Below are 12,934 nucleotides of genomic sequence, written 5' to 3'. Positions count from 1 at the left end.
TTCCTTTTCCTTTTCCTTTTCCTTTTCCTTTTCCTTTTCCTTTTCCTCCTCCTCCTCCTCCTCCTCCTTCTCCTTCTCCTCCTTCTCCTTCTCCTTCTCCTTCTCCTCCTTCCCTTTCCCCTTCCCACTGCTACCTTCTCATTTCCCCCTGTCTGGAGGGAGGGTGACAGCAGGACCCCCCCGCAGCCCCCGGCAGGACTCGGGGTGCTCTGGGGCTCCCCCTGGCCCTGTTTTCCCCGCTCCGGGCGTTGCGGCTGAGCCCGTCCCCCTCCCCGCTCAGCCCGGACCGTGTCCCTCCCTTTGCACACAGTGACTCAAAGCCCAGGCTCGCCCCAGTGTCCCTCCAGTTGCCCCAGTGCCTGGGGAACTGGTTTGCTGCGGGGAGGACCCTCCCCAGCGCTGACTAAACCCTCCCCGGTGGTGCAAAGGGACGTAGAAGGGAGATCCCGCTCCCCGCAGCCAGCTGGCTCGGCTGGTTTGGCACGTACACATGCTTGCACATGCTTACACATGCTAAACACACGCATGCACACACAGTAACAAACACATCAACACACTGCAGTACATCCTGGGGCCGCCAGGACCCCCCATTGCTGCTCGCGGGAGCCCACAGGGGGAGGACCCACGGGAGGGATGCAGGGGCCGGATCCTGCTCCTATGCTGGAGCCACGGGGATGGGCAGCCAGTCCCCTCACGGGTGCTCAGCAGCTCTTGGGGTCCCCACGAAGGGCACTGGAGGGGGCCCAGGGCTCTGCCAAAACCCGGCAGAGCGAGCTCGGCTCCGCCTGTTTCCCCAGCACGTGAGCGGTGTCACCCAGAGCTGGGTGGCCCCGGGCGACCCAACCGGAGCTGAACTGTGGCCACCTGCGCCGGGCTGGCGGTGGCCAGGGAGGCTCCTGGGCTGGGCCGGCAGCCGGGAGTGGTGGCCCCGGGGTGAGGCTGGCACCGCAGCGGGCTCCCGCGGGGCTGGGGAGGAGTGGGAGGGCAGGGAGAGGATGCAGGGCGGGTGTCGGCTCTGCTGCGCTCCGAGCCCTGCCGGGACAGGGCTCTGTGCCCCGGGGTCAGGTCTCCTGTGGTGGCCCACGGCTACTGTGACCTCCATGCCACCCCCAAGCCACTGTGAAGTCCCTCGAGAGCCCCAGCTCCCTGAGACCTGGGAGACCTCCCTGCATTAGGAGCCTCCCGGGAACGTCCTGCGGTGCTGGGGGCTCCATGTGGGACCCCCACGATTAATCCGGGTGCAATCACAGCCCTGGGGAGCCCCAGCCCCTCACCACAGTGTGTTGGGACCCTGCCAGCCCCACGGCCCGAGCCATGGTGGGGCCACCGTGATGGCTGGAGATGCAGTGACAAAGCTGGTCACTGAGGTCCCCTCTGAGGGACCATCGCCCTCGCCGAGGTGGGTGGCTAGACAGGGGTCCGGGGGGCCCAGAGCCACCCAGGCTGGCTGTGCTCCCTCCCGGCGCTGCTGAGTCGGAGGAAACAGAGGAGCTGGGTGCTGGGAACCAGCCTGACCGGCTCCCCGGCTGTCAGCACCTGAGGAATGCCAAACCTCCGCTGCGCCAGGGCTGGGTGCTCAGGGCTGGGTGCTCAGGGTGACTCTGCCGGTCCGCCCAGCTGTGGGGCGTGCAGGGAGCAGCACCCGATCCCGCTCGGCACGGCACGGCACGGCACGGCACAGCACCCCGCTTGCCACGGCGGGACCCTCGGCCAGCAGGTACAGGGGGGTGCAGGCTGGGGGGCCCCTGGGCAAAGGTGCTGCCCGGGCTGGCCCCACTTGCATGGGTGCTGGCGGGGAGGGGGGTTCCGCGCTGCTGGGAGAGGAGGGCACCGGTTCTCCCGTCCCGCTGCCAACTGCAAGGGCTGCCCCGGTGCTTGGACCTGTGCCCCGGTTTGGCAGGCGCTGGGATGGGTCCCTCCTCCCCTGCCGGGATCAGCACTGGCCAGGGAGGAGGGATGGGGCCAGGAGGTGGGGGCTGAGCCCAGCTCGGCTCCTCTCGCCTTTAGTCCCTGAATCTGGGGGGCTGCCGGGGTTGTAATCCTGCTCCTGCCACCAAAGTGCGTTCCAGGAGGCAACGGAGTGAGCTGGGGCTCCTCCGCCTCTGGTGACCTCACGACCTGGGCTGAGGGGACAGCGGGGCTCCCCTGTCACCTCTGTCCCCCTCCTCCATGTGGCACGTGGCTGCCCGTGACACGGCTCAGCTGGGGGAGGCAGGGGCACCGAGGGGAGACGGTGGTTCCCTGCCCTCCCCGTGAACCTCAGCCCGTGCAGCAGCCACCCAACCCATATCCCTGATTCTCCTGAAGGCGGCAGGTCCGCTCTCACCCCGCGGTGACAGGGCTCAGCCCAACGTGGCCGGAGGCTCGGCTTAATCCGTGGTCACCGGCTCAAAGGCAGCCGCAGCTGCCGCCCTCAGCCCCCCCGTCTCTTCTGAATATTAAACGGCGCCTCGTGCCTTTGACTTGGGTGCTGGGAGACCTGGGATGGGTGCTGGGAGACCCTTCGGGATGACAGGAGGCAGCAAACGAGCTCAGCAGGTTGGCTTGGCTTGGCCAGGGGGGATTAATTAGCCATGCCAGGTGCCCCGGTGTGGCAACACCACTGGATCCAGCGTGGCATGTCCGGGCGGGCAGGGATGGCCGGCAGGAGTAGCTGGGAAACTGCAGGGTCTTGTCCTCGTGTCCTTCTGCCCTCCTCTTCTCATGTCCCTGTGTCCTTGACCCACCACTGCAGTAGGAATTATTTCAGCAGAAAATGGGGTGCTGGGGCAGAGCAGGGCTCTGGGTGACCTCCTTTCCCAGGGCCCGTGGGGCATCGAGTGGCCCAGGGTGGCACCAAGTGCTGGATCCAGCTGCAGGGCTGGGATGGGAATGACAGACCTGGAGTTCTTGGGAAAGAGAGACCTGGAAATCTTTGGAAATCCAGCTCCAGGTGAGAGGCAGGATGCTGAGTCAACACCTCCTGCCTTCCCCTAGCACCCTGGTGCTGCACGGAGACAGCATCACTGTCCTGGTGCCATCCTGGGGCCACGGGCATGGCAGCTGTTCCTCTCCACTGCCAGTGCACCCAATTCCTCTTTCACTGCTGAATGCCATGACCCTGGGGATCCAGCTTTGGCCCTGGGGATCCAGCTGTGGCTCTGGGGATCCAGCTGTGGCTTTGCCCACACAGATATGTGGCCCCACCCAGGCTGGTCCCAGCCTCGAGCAGTGCTGGCTGTCCCAGACAAGGTCTCATCACCTTCCGGAAAAATGACACAAACTCTTCCTATCTGTACTGGAAAGACCTGCCAGGCCAGAGAGAGCAGGATCTGGAGGGCGCGTGGCAGGCTGGCAGAAGGGGCAGGCAGCTGCCTGCACCCGGCACTTCCCTCTCCGCTCCCAGTCCCCCAATCCCCTTAGGGACTGGGAAAGCCCAACCTGCCACCATTGGATGGATCCCATCCAGCTGGTGCAGGATAAGGCCCTCTCCAGAGGTGTCCCCCATGGAAACCTGCCCTGGAGCTGTGCAGGGAGGTGTCCCCATTCCCAGATGGGGACCTCAATTGCAGCCTGTCCTCGGGCTGACCCCAGAGCCTCATCCCTGCCACTGTCCCTGTAGCTGGGCGGTGACACCAAAACAGCTCCTAATTGGGAGATGCTGGGACGTGGATGCACTTCCAGCTCCCTCCCCAGCACCTGCTGCGTCAGCTGCTTCCCAATCCCAAACCCAGCAATAAAACCCTTCTGGGTCAAGGACGCAGCCACAGCAAAGCCTCCATCAGCATCCCCCTGAGCTGAGGTGGCACAGGTGTCCCTGTCCCCTGCCCTGCGTCCCGGGGACCATATCAATGCCCACCCTGCAGCACCCACACCAGGGCATGGAGCTGAGTGCTGGGGACCAGCCTGGATCAGTGAGTGAGTGCTGGGTGGCCATCCCAGCTCGTTTCCTCGTGCTGATGGGGCTGCTGATGGAGCCATCTCACCTTTGCCACACAGCCACAGGGAAAGGCCAAGGGATGATGCTGCTCAGGTCCCCACCTCTGCCTGAGAATCCTGCGGCTGCCCCATCCCTGCTCTCGATCCCAGCCAGGCCCTTTGCCCCACGGAGCGGCTTCCCTGTTGTTTTTTGGGCTTGTTTGTTTGCTGCATTTGCTGACTCGGCGCAGCCCTGCTGCCCGCCTGACTCATCCCTCAGCTTGGGGCACGGCACAGCTCGGGGCACGGCCTGGCCCGGCCGCATCCTGCACACTCACCTGCGCCGTGCCGGGCTCTGCCAGAGCCCACCATGACACAGAGCAGAGCTCCCACCATCCCTGCTGGACACAGCAGCGTTGGCACGGGCAGGCAGAGGGACCCACAGTGCCCTGCACATGCCAGGATGGGTGACTTGAGCACCCCAAGATGCCTCAAACGTGCTCATGGGATCCCCCCCGAAGTGCCCTAAAGGATCAGAGGGAGGTCTATGGGGTTTGAGGGTCTGGTTTGGGGTCCAGGGCTGGTCCCCGCGGGGTGGTTCTGCTCAGCTCTCCCAGGGTCTCCTTCTGTCCCTGCAGCTCCACCAGCCCCAGCGTGGCAGCCGCGGGGGCTGAGCCCGGCAGAGAGGGGTGTTACAGGGCCACGGCATTCCCTCTGCAGCCCCCCCGCATGGATCCACCGTTCCGGCACACCAAGAGCAGGGGCTTCGTCTCCAGCGCGGAGCTGAGCATGAAGCAGGCGGCCGGTGCTCCGGGGCCCGAGGGCAGGTCCCGCTTCCAGAAGGTCTCGCTGGTGTCGCGGCGGCTGGAGAGCACAGGCAGCTCCCGGGGCCGGGAGGGGAGTCCCTCCCGCGTGTCCCTCCTGCTGCAGGCCTGGGAGAGGGAGATCGTGGAGAAGACGGGGTCCAGCCCCGCCACCGTGACCCACCGGGAACACTCGTCCTCTGTCAACCTCCTCAAGGACTTCACCGCGCACGGCCCCATCTTCTCCCAGGTGTACTCCCCGGCGCAGAAGCCCCGGAGACAGGACGAGAGGGGGAAGGCGGGGGCTGGCGGGGACAGCACCCCCTCTGCGGTGGGGTCCCCCCGCGAGGTGCCCGTGCACAGGGAGAGCTACGTGCACGGCACCCTCCTGCCCACCCGCCCCGCGGGGGGACCCGCGGGGGGACCCGGGGACGGTCCCGGTGCCCCGTGCGCGGCCAAGCCCGGCTGCGTCCCCGCCCTGCCCCGGGCCAGGCAGGTCACGGTGCTGCGGACGGGCAGGGACACAGCGGGGGCTGAGCCACGGGAAGCCCCAAACGGGACACACGACTCCGCCGGTGCCACGACGGCCCCGCCGCAGCGGGAGAGCCCCAGGCAGGACGGCAGTGGCTCCGCTGGGGCTGCAGAGGGCGGCGAGAGCTCGCCGGGCACCGCAGAGGCCACCGGGCTGCCGGCCGAGGGATGCCCTGGGGAGAAAGAGTCGCCGCAAGCCGAAGCCACGCCGGTGAACGCAACCCCGGGAGACGGCGACAGGCCTGGGGACCCACAAACCAGTATAACCAGCTCCCCGCAGTGTCCCTCGGCTGACGCCGGTGGCCAGGCTGATCCGGCTGGCGCAAGAGAGGGAAGCGTGGCAGACGTGGATGGCACCATTCCAGCCACACCACCGAGGACAGAGAGCCCCCCGGGAGCTGACTGCGACCCTAAAAGCCCCTCCTCGGAGGTGAGCAACGGTCCAGAGCCTTCATCCCAAACACCAGCACCAACAAAGGCTGAGACTCAGCTGGAGGGGGATGACGCCATGCGAGACCCCCAGAGCACAGCTCAAGAGCCTGAAAACACCCCAGACACGACACAAGACCCCCAGAGCACAGCTCAAGAGCCTGAGAACACCCCAGAGCCCCCCACCGAACCCCCAGCCCCTGACCCCCCAGCTGAGAGCCCCCCGGACACGACCGAGGAGGACCCTGAACTGCTGGTGGACATGGAGATCTTCGTGGACACGCTCCGCAACATGGAGCCCTCGGAGATGAGGAAGTCACCCAAGGCCCCCCGGCAGCCCCGGCCGTCAGCGCTGAGCCGCTGTGCAGCTCTGCCCCCCATCCACGAGGACCGTGTGGACCCCCGAGCCCCCGTGTCCCTGCCCCAGGCCCTGCGGGAGCTGCTGGCACAGGGCCCGGCGAGGCGGCCAGAGGAGACCCCCGAGGAGGAGGAGGAGATTGAGAACCCCTACCTGACCCCCGAGGAGCGGGCACCGGCCAGGACCCTCCATGGGGTCCCCAGGGACAGGGTGGCTGGTGATGGCTGGGTGGAGGGGGGCTCATTCCTGGGGACGCTGGGGGGACTGGGAGCAGATGAAAAAGCCAGACTGGTGTCTGGGGGCTCGGCCGAGCAGAGCGTGCTCTTCCGAGGGAATGTCCTCAAGGGCATGGCACTGCTCTCCCACTTTTTGGAGCACCGGGCAGCTGGAGCTGATGAGAGCAAGCCCTACTCACGCCTGGACAACAGTGTGCTCTACAGCCGCTTCGTGTCCCCCAGCACCGCCCTGCTCGAGCTGCCTGACAGGGACGGGGCCACGGGCTCATCCACGCTTGGGGACCACAATGGGCTGGGCCCTGGTGGCCACTCCGGCCCTGAGATGGCCATGCTGGAAGCCCTGAGTTCTGGCTCCATCCCTCCTGTCACTGAAGAGCCAGAAAGCACCATGGCCCTGTGTCCCGACGATGTCCTGGTGAGTGAATCCCACAACACAGCACCTGGGGGGGATGCTCTGCCCTCCTGGGCACATGGGGAAGGTCATGGGGGCTGAACCCTGGAGCATCCTTCCCTGCTCCCAACATATGGCTTCCCATCAGAGAGGCCATGGGTACTGGGTGCAGGGATGGGTGATGGGAAGGCACTGGGAAGGGTGAAGGGAGGATACTGGGAAGGGTGAAGGGAGGATACTGGGATGGGTGATGGGAGGATTACCAGATGGGTGATGGGAGGATTCCATCACGAATGACAGGAGGCTATGAGGTCAAGCGATGGGAGGGTGCCACCATGGATGCTGGGAGGGTCCTGGGAGGGTGACAGGAGGGTCCAGGGCAGGCAGGAGGCTGATCCCAAGCAGTACAGGAATGCTCGAGGTGTGGCTGCTCGGGGCGGTGGGAGGGTTTGGCAGATGCCAGACGCGAGGCTGTGGCTCCGGCTTCCTCGGGCTGCAGGGAGATGGCTGGTGCAGCCCATGTCCCTCTGCGCTCCTCACACGCCCGTCCCCTCGGGTCTTCACAGCAGGAGGACAAGGAGGGCTTTGAGAAGATCAACACGAGACCTGGCAAGGTACAGGGAGGGTGGTGGGGCCGGGCTGGGCTGGCTGAATGGGGCATGGCATGGCACTTCTCCTCTGTGTCACCCCTTCCCAGATCATCCTCTATTCCGATGCCAGCTTTGCGGGACAGAAACGGGAGATCTGGGGCGACATCCCCGACGCCACGTCCTGGGAGCTCTCACACACCATCTCCATCCGTGTCATCCGAGGCGGGTAGGGGACAGCAGCAGGGAGAGGACACACCGAGAGGACACAGAGGGAGGGCTGGGCTGGGACTTGTGTGCTCCCTGTGTCGGAGATGTCAGCCAGGTCCCAGACTGGGGTTCAGCAGAGGGAGGTTTTGGCTGGGACTTGTGCATTCCCTGTGCTGGGGATGTTGGCCAGGTCCCAGCCTGGGCTTCAGCAGAGGGAGGTTTTGGCTAGGACTTGTGTGCTCCCTGTGTCGGGGATGTCGGCCAGGTCCCAGCCTGGGGTTCAGGAGTGACTGTCCTGCCGGTGCTAATTACCGCGGCTGCGATCCAGCACCGCGGCGGTGGCAGGATGTCCCCACCCACACTCTGCCCCGAGGCTCCCACCCGGTGGCCACGGGGCTGTGGGTAAAGCAGTATTTTCCCCCCCTCTTCACTCCCACCCCGCTCCCAGGTGGGTGATGTACGAGAAGCCGCGGTTCCATGGGCGCAAGTGCGTGTTGGCCGAGGGGGACGTGGAGATCGACAACCCCTGGACGGCCTACGGGGAGAACGGGCAGCCCCGCGGCAGCCGCCCCTTCCGCATCGGCTCCTTCAAGAGGGTGGTGAGGGTGAGTGCAGGGACCCCCCCCAGATCCTCCAAGCAAGGGATGCTGGGCCCCCATCACGCCCCTCTGCCCCCAGGATTACCGCACCCCCGAGATCAGCCTGTTCGCGGAGGAGAACGGCGAAGGCGCCCGGCTGAAGTTCACCGACTCTGCCGAGGACACCCGCACGCGGGGGCAGGCGCTTGCTGCCGCCTCCATCATTGTCCACTCGGGGCTGTGAGTGGCACTGTGGGGCTGGGTGGGTGCCGAGTGGGTGCTGGATGAGCGGGTGTGATGCCTTCCCCCTCTTCCCCAGGTGGCTGGTTTACTCCAAGCCGTTCTTCGACGATGATCCCTACGTTTTGGAGCCGGGCGGGTACCCCAATTTAAAGGCTTGGGGAGCAAAGGACCCGTCCATCTGCTCCATGCACCCCATCAGGCTGGTGAGTGTTGGTTGCTGGCCCGTGGTTCTTTGGGTGCCAGGGATGTATCCAGCCCTGGGCATGACAGGTGAGAGCATGTCCCGGCAATTCCCGGCTCACATCAGTGAGAGCTCGGTGAGGAAATGTGCCAAGTGTGGCTCTGGAAAGAGCTCCTGAGGGTTAGGGGTGAAGGAAAGTTCCAAAAGAGCTTCTTGAATGAAAATTACCCAAAAACCATCTCAGGCTTTAATGGGGGAAAGCAGATGTCCCTGCAATGTCCCCTCCTGCCACTGCAGCCTCACTGGGGCTCCTTCTCCTTCCAGGGCTGCCCCGTCGTGGAGAGACCCGGAGAGCCACAGGTGAGTGCTGGGCCAGTGCCTGGGGAGCCGAGGGCTGGGACATCCATGGGACCATTCTCACCCCATTGTGTCCCCAGGTGCTGATCTATGAGTCTGCAGGGTTCCAGGGCCGCAGCTTCACTATCAGTCGAGACATCTATGACCTGAAGCACCTTCCCGAGCCAGGGCTGCCCACTGTGGGCTCCCTGCGTGTCCTGGGTGGCTGGTGAGTGCCACGGGGTGGGCAGGGCTGGCATCCTGGCTGGAGCAGGCTGGGAAGGTGATGGCCACCCCTGGGAAAGGGCTTGGAGGAGCTGCCCAGGGTTGTGGGATGGTTGTGGGTCACTTGGGAGAGTTGGAAATCTTCTGGAAACCTCACTGCCTGTGTCTGCCTGTGCCACAGCTGGGTTGGCTATGAGAAGGAAGGCTTCCGTGGACACCAGTACCTGCTGGAGGAAGGGGAATACCAGGACTGGAGGCAGTGGGGTGGCTACAGCAAGGAGTTGGTGTCCCTTCGGCTGATACGGACGGTGAGGGCAGGGATGGTGGCATCACTGGGAATGGACCCAGTGGGGGCAGGGAGAGCCAGGCACCCCCATCCCACCCTCATGTCCCAAAAGGGAGTCTTCCCTACCTGCACCAGGCAGCTGGGCATGGCCTGAGATCCAGGTCAGAGATCCCAAACTCAGAGGTTTCAGAGCTGCTCCCACCCTCCCTGGGGCCCTTAGGCCAGGCAGGGCCCCAGGTGTGTGTGTGCCCGGCCCACAGCCCCTTCCCCTGACAGACCGAGGGGCTTGGGGGGGGGCTTCTTCTCCCTGCAGGACTTCTCTGACCCGGCACTGGTCCTCTTTGAGGCCATGGACTTCGAGGAGGGCCCGAGTGTGGAGCTGAGCGAGGCGCTCCCCGACACGCAGCTGGCCGGCTATGGCACCGTCACCCAGTCCATCCACGTGCTGAGCGGCGTGTGAGTGCAGGGACGGGGCAGAGAGGGGCTGGGGGACGGGGCAGGGTGGGGACGAGCCAGCACCCACCTTTTCCCGGCAGGTGGGTGGCCTACGGGGGCACCAACTACTCAGGTGAGCAGTACATCCTGGAGAAGGGGGTGTACCGCAACTGCGAGGACTGGGGTGCCACCGACTGCCGCATCGCCTCGGCACAGCCCATCCTGCAGGTGAGAGCGTGGGAGAGGAACAGCCCCGTCCACCACGGCTCCCCCGCTGCTGCCACGTGCAGGGCTGGCGTGGGGATCCAGGCTGGACATCCACCAGCCCCGCTCTGTCTGCTTCCAGGTCAGGGAACACAACCTCCACTTCGTCTCCAAGGTCAGGAGCGGCGGATGGGGAGAGGGATGTGCCCCCCCTTGGGGGACGTGGTCCCTTGTGGGGTGGTGGTGATGCTTTGCACCCCCTCAACAAGCCCCTCTGCTCCTCCTTCCCAGATCCTGCTCTTCTCAGAGCCCGACTTCTTGGGGGATCATGTTGCCTTCGAGGAGGACCAGGGAGCCCTGCCCGACGCCTTCATCCCACACTCCTGCAGAGTCCGTGGGGGCAGGTGGGGTGTCCCAGGGCCTCGCTGCTGCCACTGGGATGGGAACAGGGACATCACCCAGCCGCTTCCCCAGAGGGTGGGCGGGATGGGAGTGCTGGGGGGATCACAGGAGGGATGGATGCCCACCACAATGGCCGTGTCAGCCTGGGCACACTCTTCCCTGCCAGCTGGATCCTGTTTGACGGGCAGGACTTTGCGGGGGAGCAGCACGTGCTGTCCGAGGGTGAGTACCCCACGCTCAGTGCCATGGGCTGCCTCTGCTCCACCACCATCCGCTCCTTGAGGAAGGTTCCACTGGTGAGTACAGCCCTTCCCTTTTCCCTTCTCTTTTCCCTTCTCCATAGCACAAACCCCCCCAGGACCTTTTTCCCCTCCCACAGGCATCCCCTGTTCTGGCTCTCCATCCCTGGAGCCCTCCTGCCCCCATGGGGTGCTCACTCCTCCCACCTTCCCCCTTCCCACCCCGTCTCTCCCCACCATCCCACAGTTTTTCTCGGAGCCCTCCATCTTCCTGCATGGGCTGGAGTGTTTCGAGGGGAAGGAGATCGAGCTGAACTCCGAAGTGCGGAGTCTCCAGGCGGAGGGTTTCAACAACCACGTGCTGTCCGTGCGCGTCAAAGGCGGGATGTAAGTGAGCCCCCGGCCCCGCTCCCCCAGCACCCAGTGGGTGTCCCCTGCCCACACGGGGTGACCTGCCCTGTCCCATCCTGTCCCCACAGCTGGGTGCTGTGTGAGCACGGTGACTTCCGAGGGCGGCAGTGGCTGCTGGACTGCACTGAGATCACCAACTGGCTGACCTACAGTGGGCTGCAGCACGTGGGGTCCCTCTACCCCATCCGCCAGGTGAGTGTCACCTTTGGGAGGGGACAGGGTGCTGGCACATGGCAGGGTGAACCCCAAAATCCCAGGCTCACATGGAGCTAAAGAGCTGCCAGCCTGCTCCGGGTGGGCTGCAGGAGCCTGGAGAGCAGTGGCATAGAGCTGACAGCTCTGACACATGAAAGGTGCCACCAGCCTGGCACTGTCACCTCAGATCTTTGTCCCCCTCCCTGGGAGTGGCTGCCTTGGTGGCGAAACACTCCCTGTGGGCAACTGCCTTGTAAAATCCGTGGCATCCCGGTGTGGTGAGCTGTGCCTGCACCAGCTACGAGGGACAGGTCACGGTCACAGCCGTCGCCCTGGGGAGGGGTGAGGATCTCCTGGGGGGAGGAAAATGGAGTCCAGGATCCTCCCTTCCCAAGGCCCCGGCCAGGTGAGATTCCGGAGGTGCAGGCAGCAGGGCTTTTTGGGTGCAAAAAGAAAGGTTTCTCTCTTTGCAGAGACGGATCTATTTCCGCATCAGGAGCAGGGAGCTGGAGCTCTACCTCGCGGTCCCTGACGACGTGGAGGACATGAAGGCAGGGCGGGTGGTGGTCTCCAACCTGAGGGAGCAGAGCAGCTCTGTCTGGTACTACGAGGATGGGCTGATCAAAAACCAGGTCAGGTGTGACAGCCAGAGCCACGGAGGGGATGGGGGGAGCCCCTGGCAGGACTCCCTTTGGGGTACTCCCCACCCCACAGCCACCTTTTAGGGGTTTCAGCAGCTTTTCCAAGTGTCTGATCTCAACCTTGCCCCCAAAGATGGGGTGATTCTCCTCCCCAAGAGGAGACTGGTGTCTCTGCCTTCCCTGCAGAGCTTTTGTCATCCTCACCATCCCTACTTCTCACTGAGGGGTTTTCCTGTTCATCCCACATCCCACCCCAGAACCAGCAGCATTTGCAGGGACACCCCTCTGGGCTCTGCTCCTTTTTGCTGGTGGAGGCGATGGAGGGAGTGGGCTGACCTGGCCACCACCACCCTTTTTAGGTGGCCCCCAACATGAGCCTGCAGGTCATCGGGCCAGCTGGGAAGGGTGCAAAGGCCGTGCTATGGTCCGAGACCCGGATGCCACGTCAGACCTGGAGCGTGGATTCTCAGGGACGGATCCACAGCCAGATGTTCGAGGACATGGTCCTCGACGTAAAGGGTGAGGCCTCGGTGCTGGCACAGGGGGTTCTTTCACAGGGATGCCCAAAATGGGGCACCCACCCCTTCACCACCATCACAAGTGTGGTTTGCCCCCCTGAAAACTCCCCCTCGCTCTGCAGGCGGCCGAACCTACGATCGGGACCACGCCATCGTCTGGGACATGGCCGAGGAGAGACCTACGCAGATCTGGGACATACAGGTGCTATGAGGGGCTGGGCCTGCAGAAGTGCCACAGGACAGGACAGGGACACCCACAGCAGGGCAGGAGGCCTCAGACCCCGTGCACGCCGCACCCCAAACACCCCTCTGCCCCGGCTGCTGGTGTGAAGGACGCCCACCAACCCCTCCATCACGGGGGGAACAACCCAGGGAGCCCCGTGTGTGGTTCATGAAGGACCCCATGGACATGACCAGCGTGGGACCCTCTGGAGAGCGGCAGAGCCCCCTCCTCACCAACATCCCCCCCCAAACTGTATTTATGTACGTGTGTAAGATACGGCCTTTCTCATCTGGGCCAGCTCTGCCTGGGTGGTTGGTGTCCTTCTCCTTGTCCTTGCAGTGCCCACAGCCTGGAAGCTGCCCCCCCATCCCAGCA

The 12,934-nt window shown here is 64.7% G+C and overlaps 1 protein-coding gene across 1 annotated transcript; it reads left to right on the top strand.

Annotated features, from left to right (window-relative positions):
• Positions 1–4,626: 4,626 nt before the first annotated feature.
• Positions 4,627–12,547, top strand: CRYBG2 (crystallin beta-gamma domain containing 2). The gene is made up of 19 exons (XM_027705973.1): positions 4,627–6,669; positions 7,212–7,259; positions 7,343–7,461; positions 7,891–8,047; positions 8,121–8,260; positions 8,340–8,466; positions 8,769–8,804; positions 8,882–9,009; positions 9,187–9,313; positions 9,605–9,747; positions 9,828–9,954; positions 10,073–10,105; positions 10,222–10,334; positions 10,499–10,628; positions 10,819–10,958; positions 11,051–11,174; positions 11,651–11,809; positions 12,178–12,337; positions 12,459–12,547. Exons 1-19 carry the CDS (start codon positions 4,627–4,629, stop codon positions 12,545–12,547), a joined length of 4,143 nt encoding a protein of 1,380 aa, XP_027561774.1.
• The last annotated feature ends 387 nt before the right edge of the window (positions 12,548–12,934 follow it).

Source organism: Neopelma chrysocephalum, unplaced genomic scaffold, assembly GCF_003984885.1.
Source record: "Neopelma chrysocephalum unplaced genomic scaffold, ASM398488v2 Primary Assembly neopelma1_361, whole genome shotgun sequence".
NCBI lineage: Eukaryota > Metazoa > Chordata > Aves > Passeriformes > Pipridae > Neopelma > Neopelma chrysocephalum.
The sequence above is the reverse complement of the archived record's forward strand: the minus strand, read 5'-3'. Positions and strand labels throughout refer to the sequence as shown.

Bases quoted from the DNA above. Each gene is read 5' to 3' on its own strand.
- CRYBG2 (XM_027705973.1), top strand. From the start codon at position 4,627: ATGGATCCACCGTTCCGGCACACCAAGAGCAGGGGCTTCGTCTCCAGC. The intron at 9,010-9,186 runs GTGAGTGCCACG...CCTGTGCCACAG, and splicing joins CTGCGTGTCCTGGGTGGCTG to CTGGGTTGGCTATGAGAAGG. The intron at 10,629-10,818 runs GTGAGTACAGCC...ACCATCCCACAG, and splicing joins CCTTGAGGAAGGTTCCACTG to TTTTTCTCGGAGCCCTCCAT.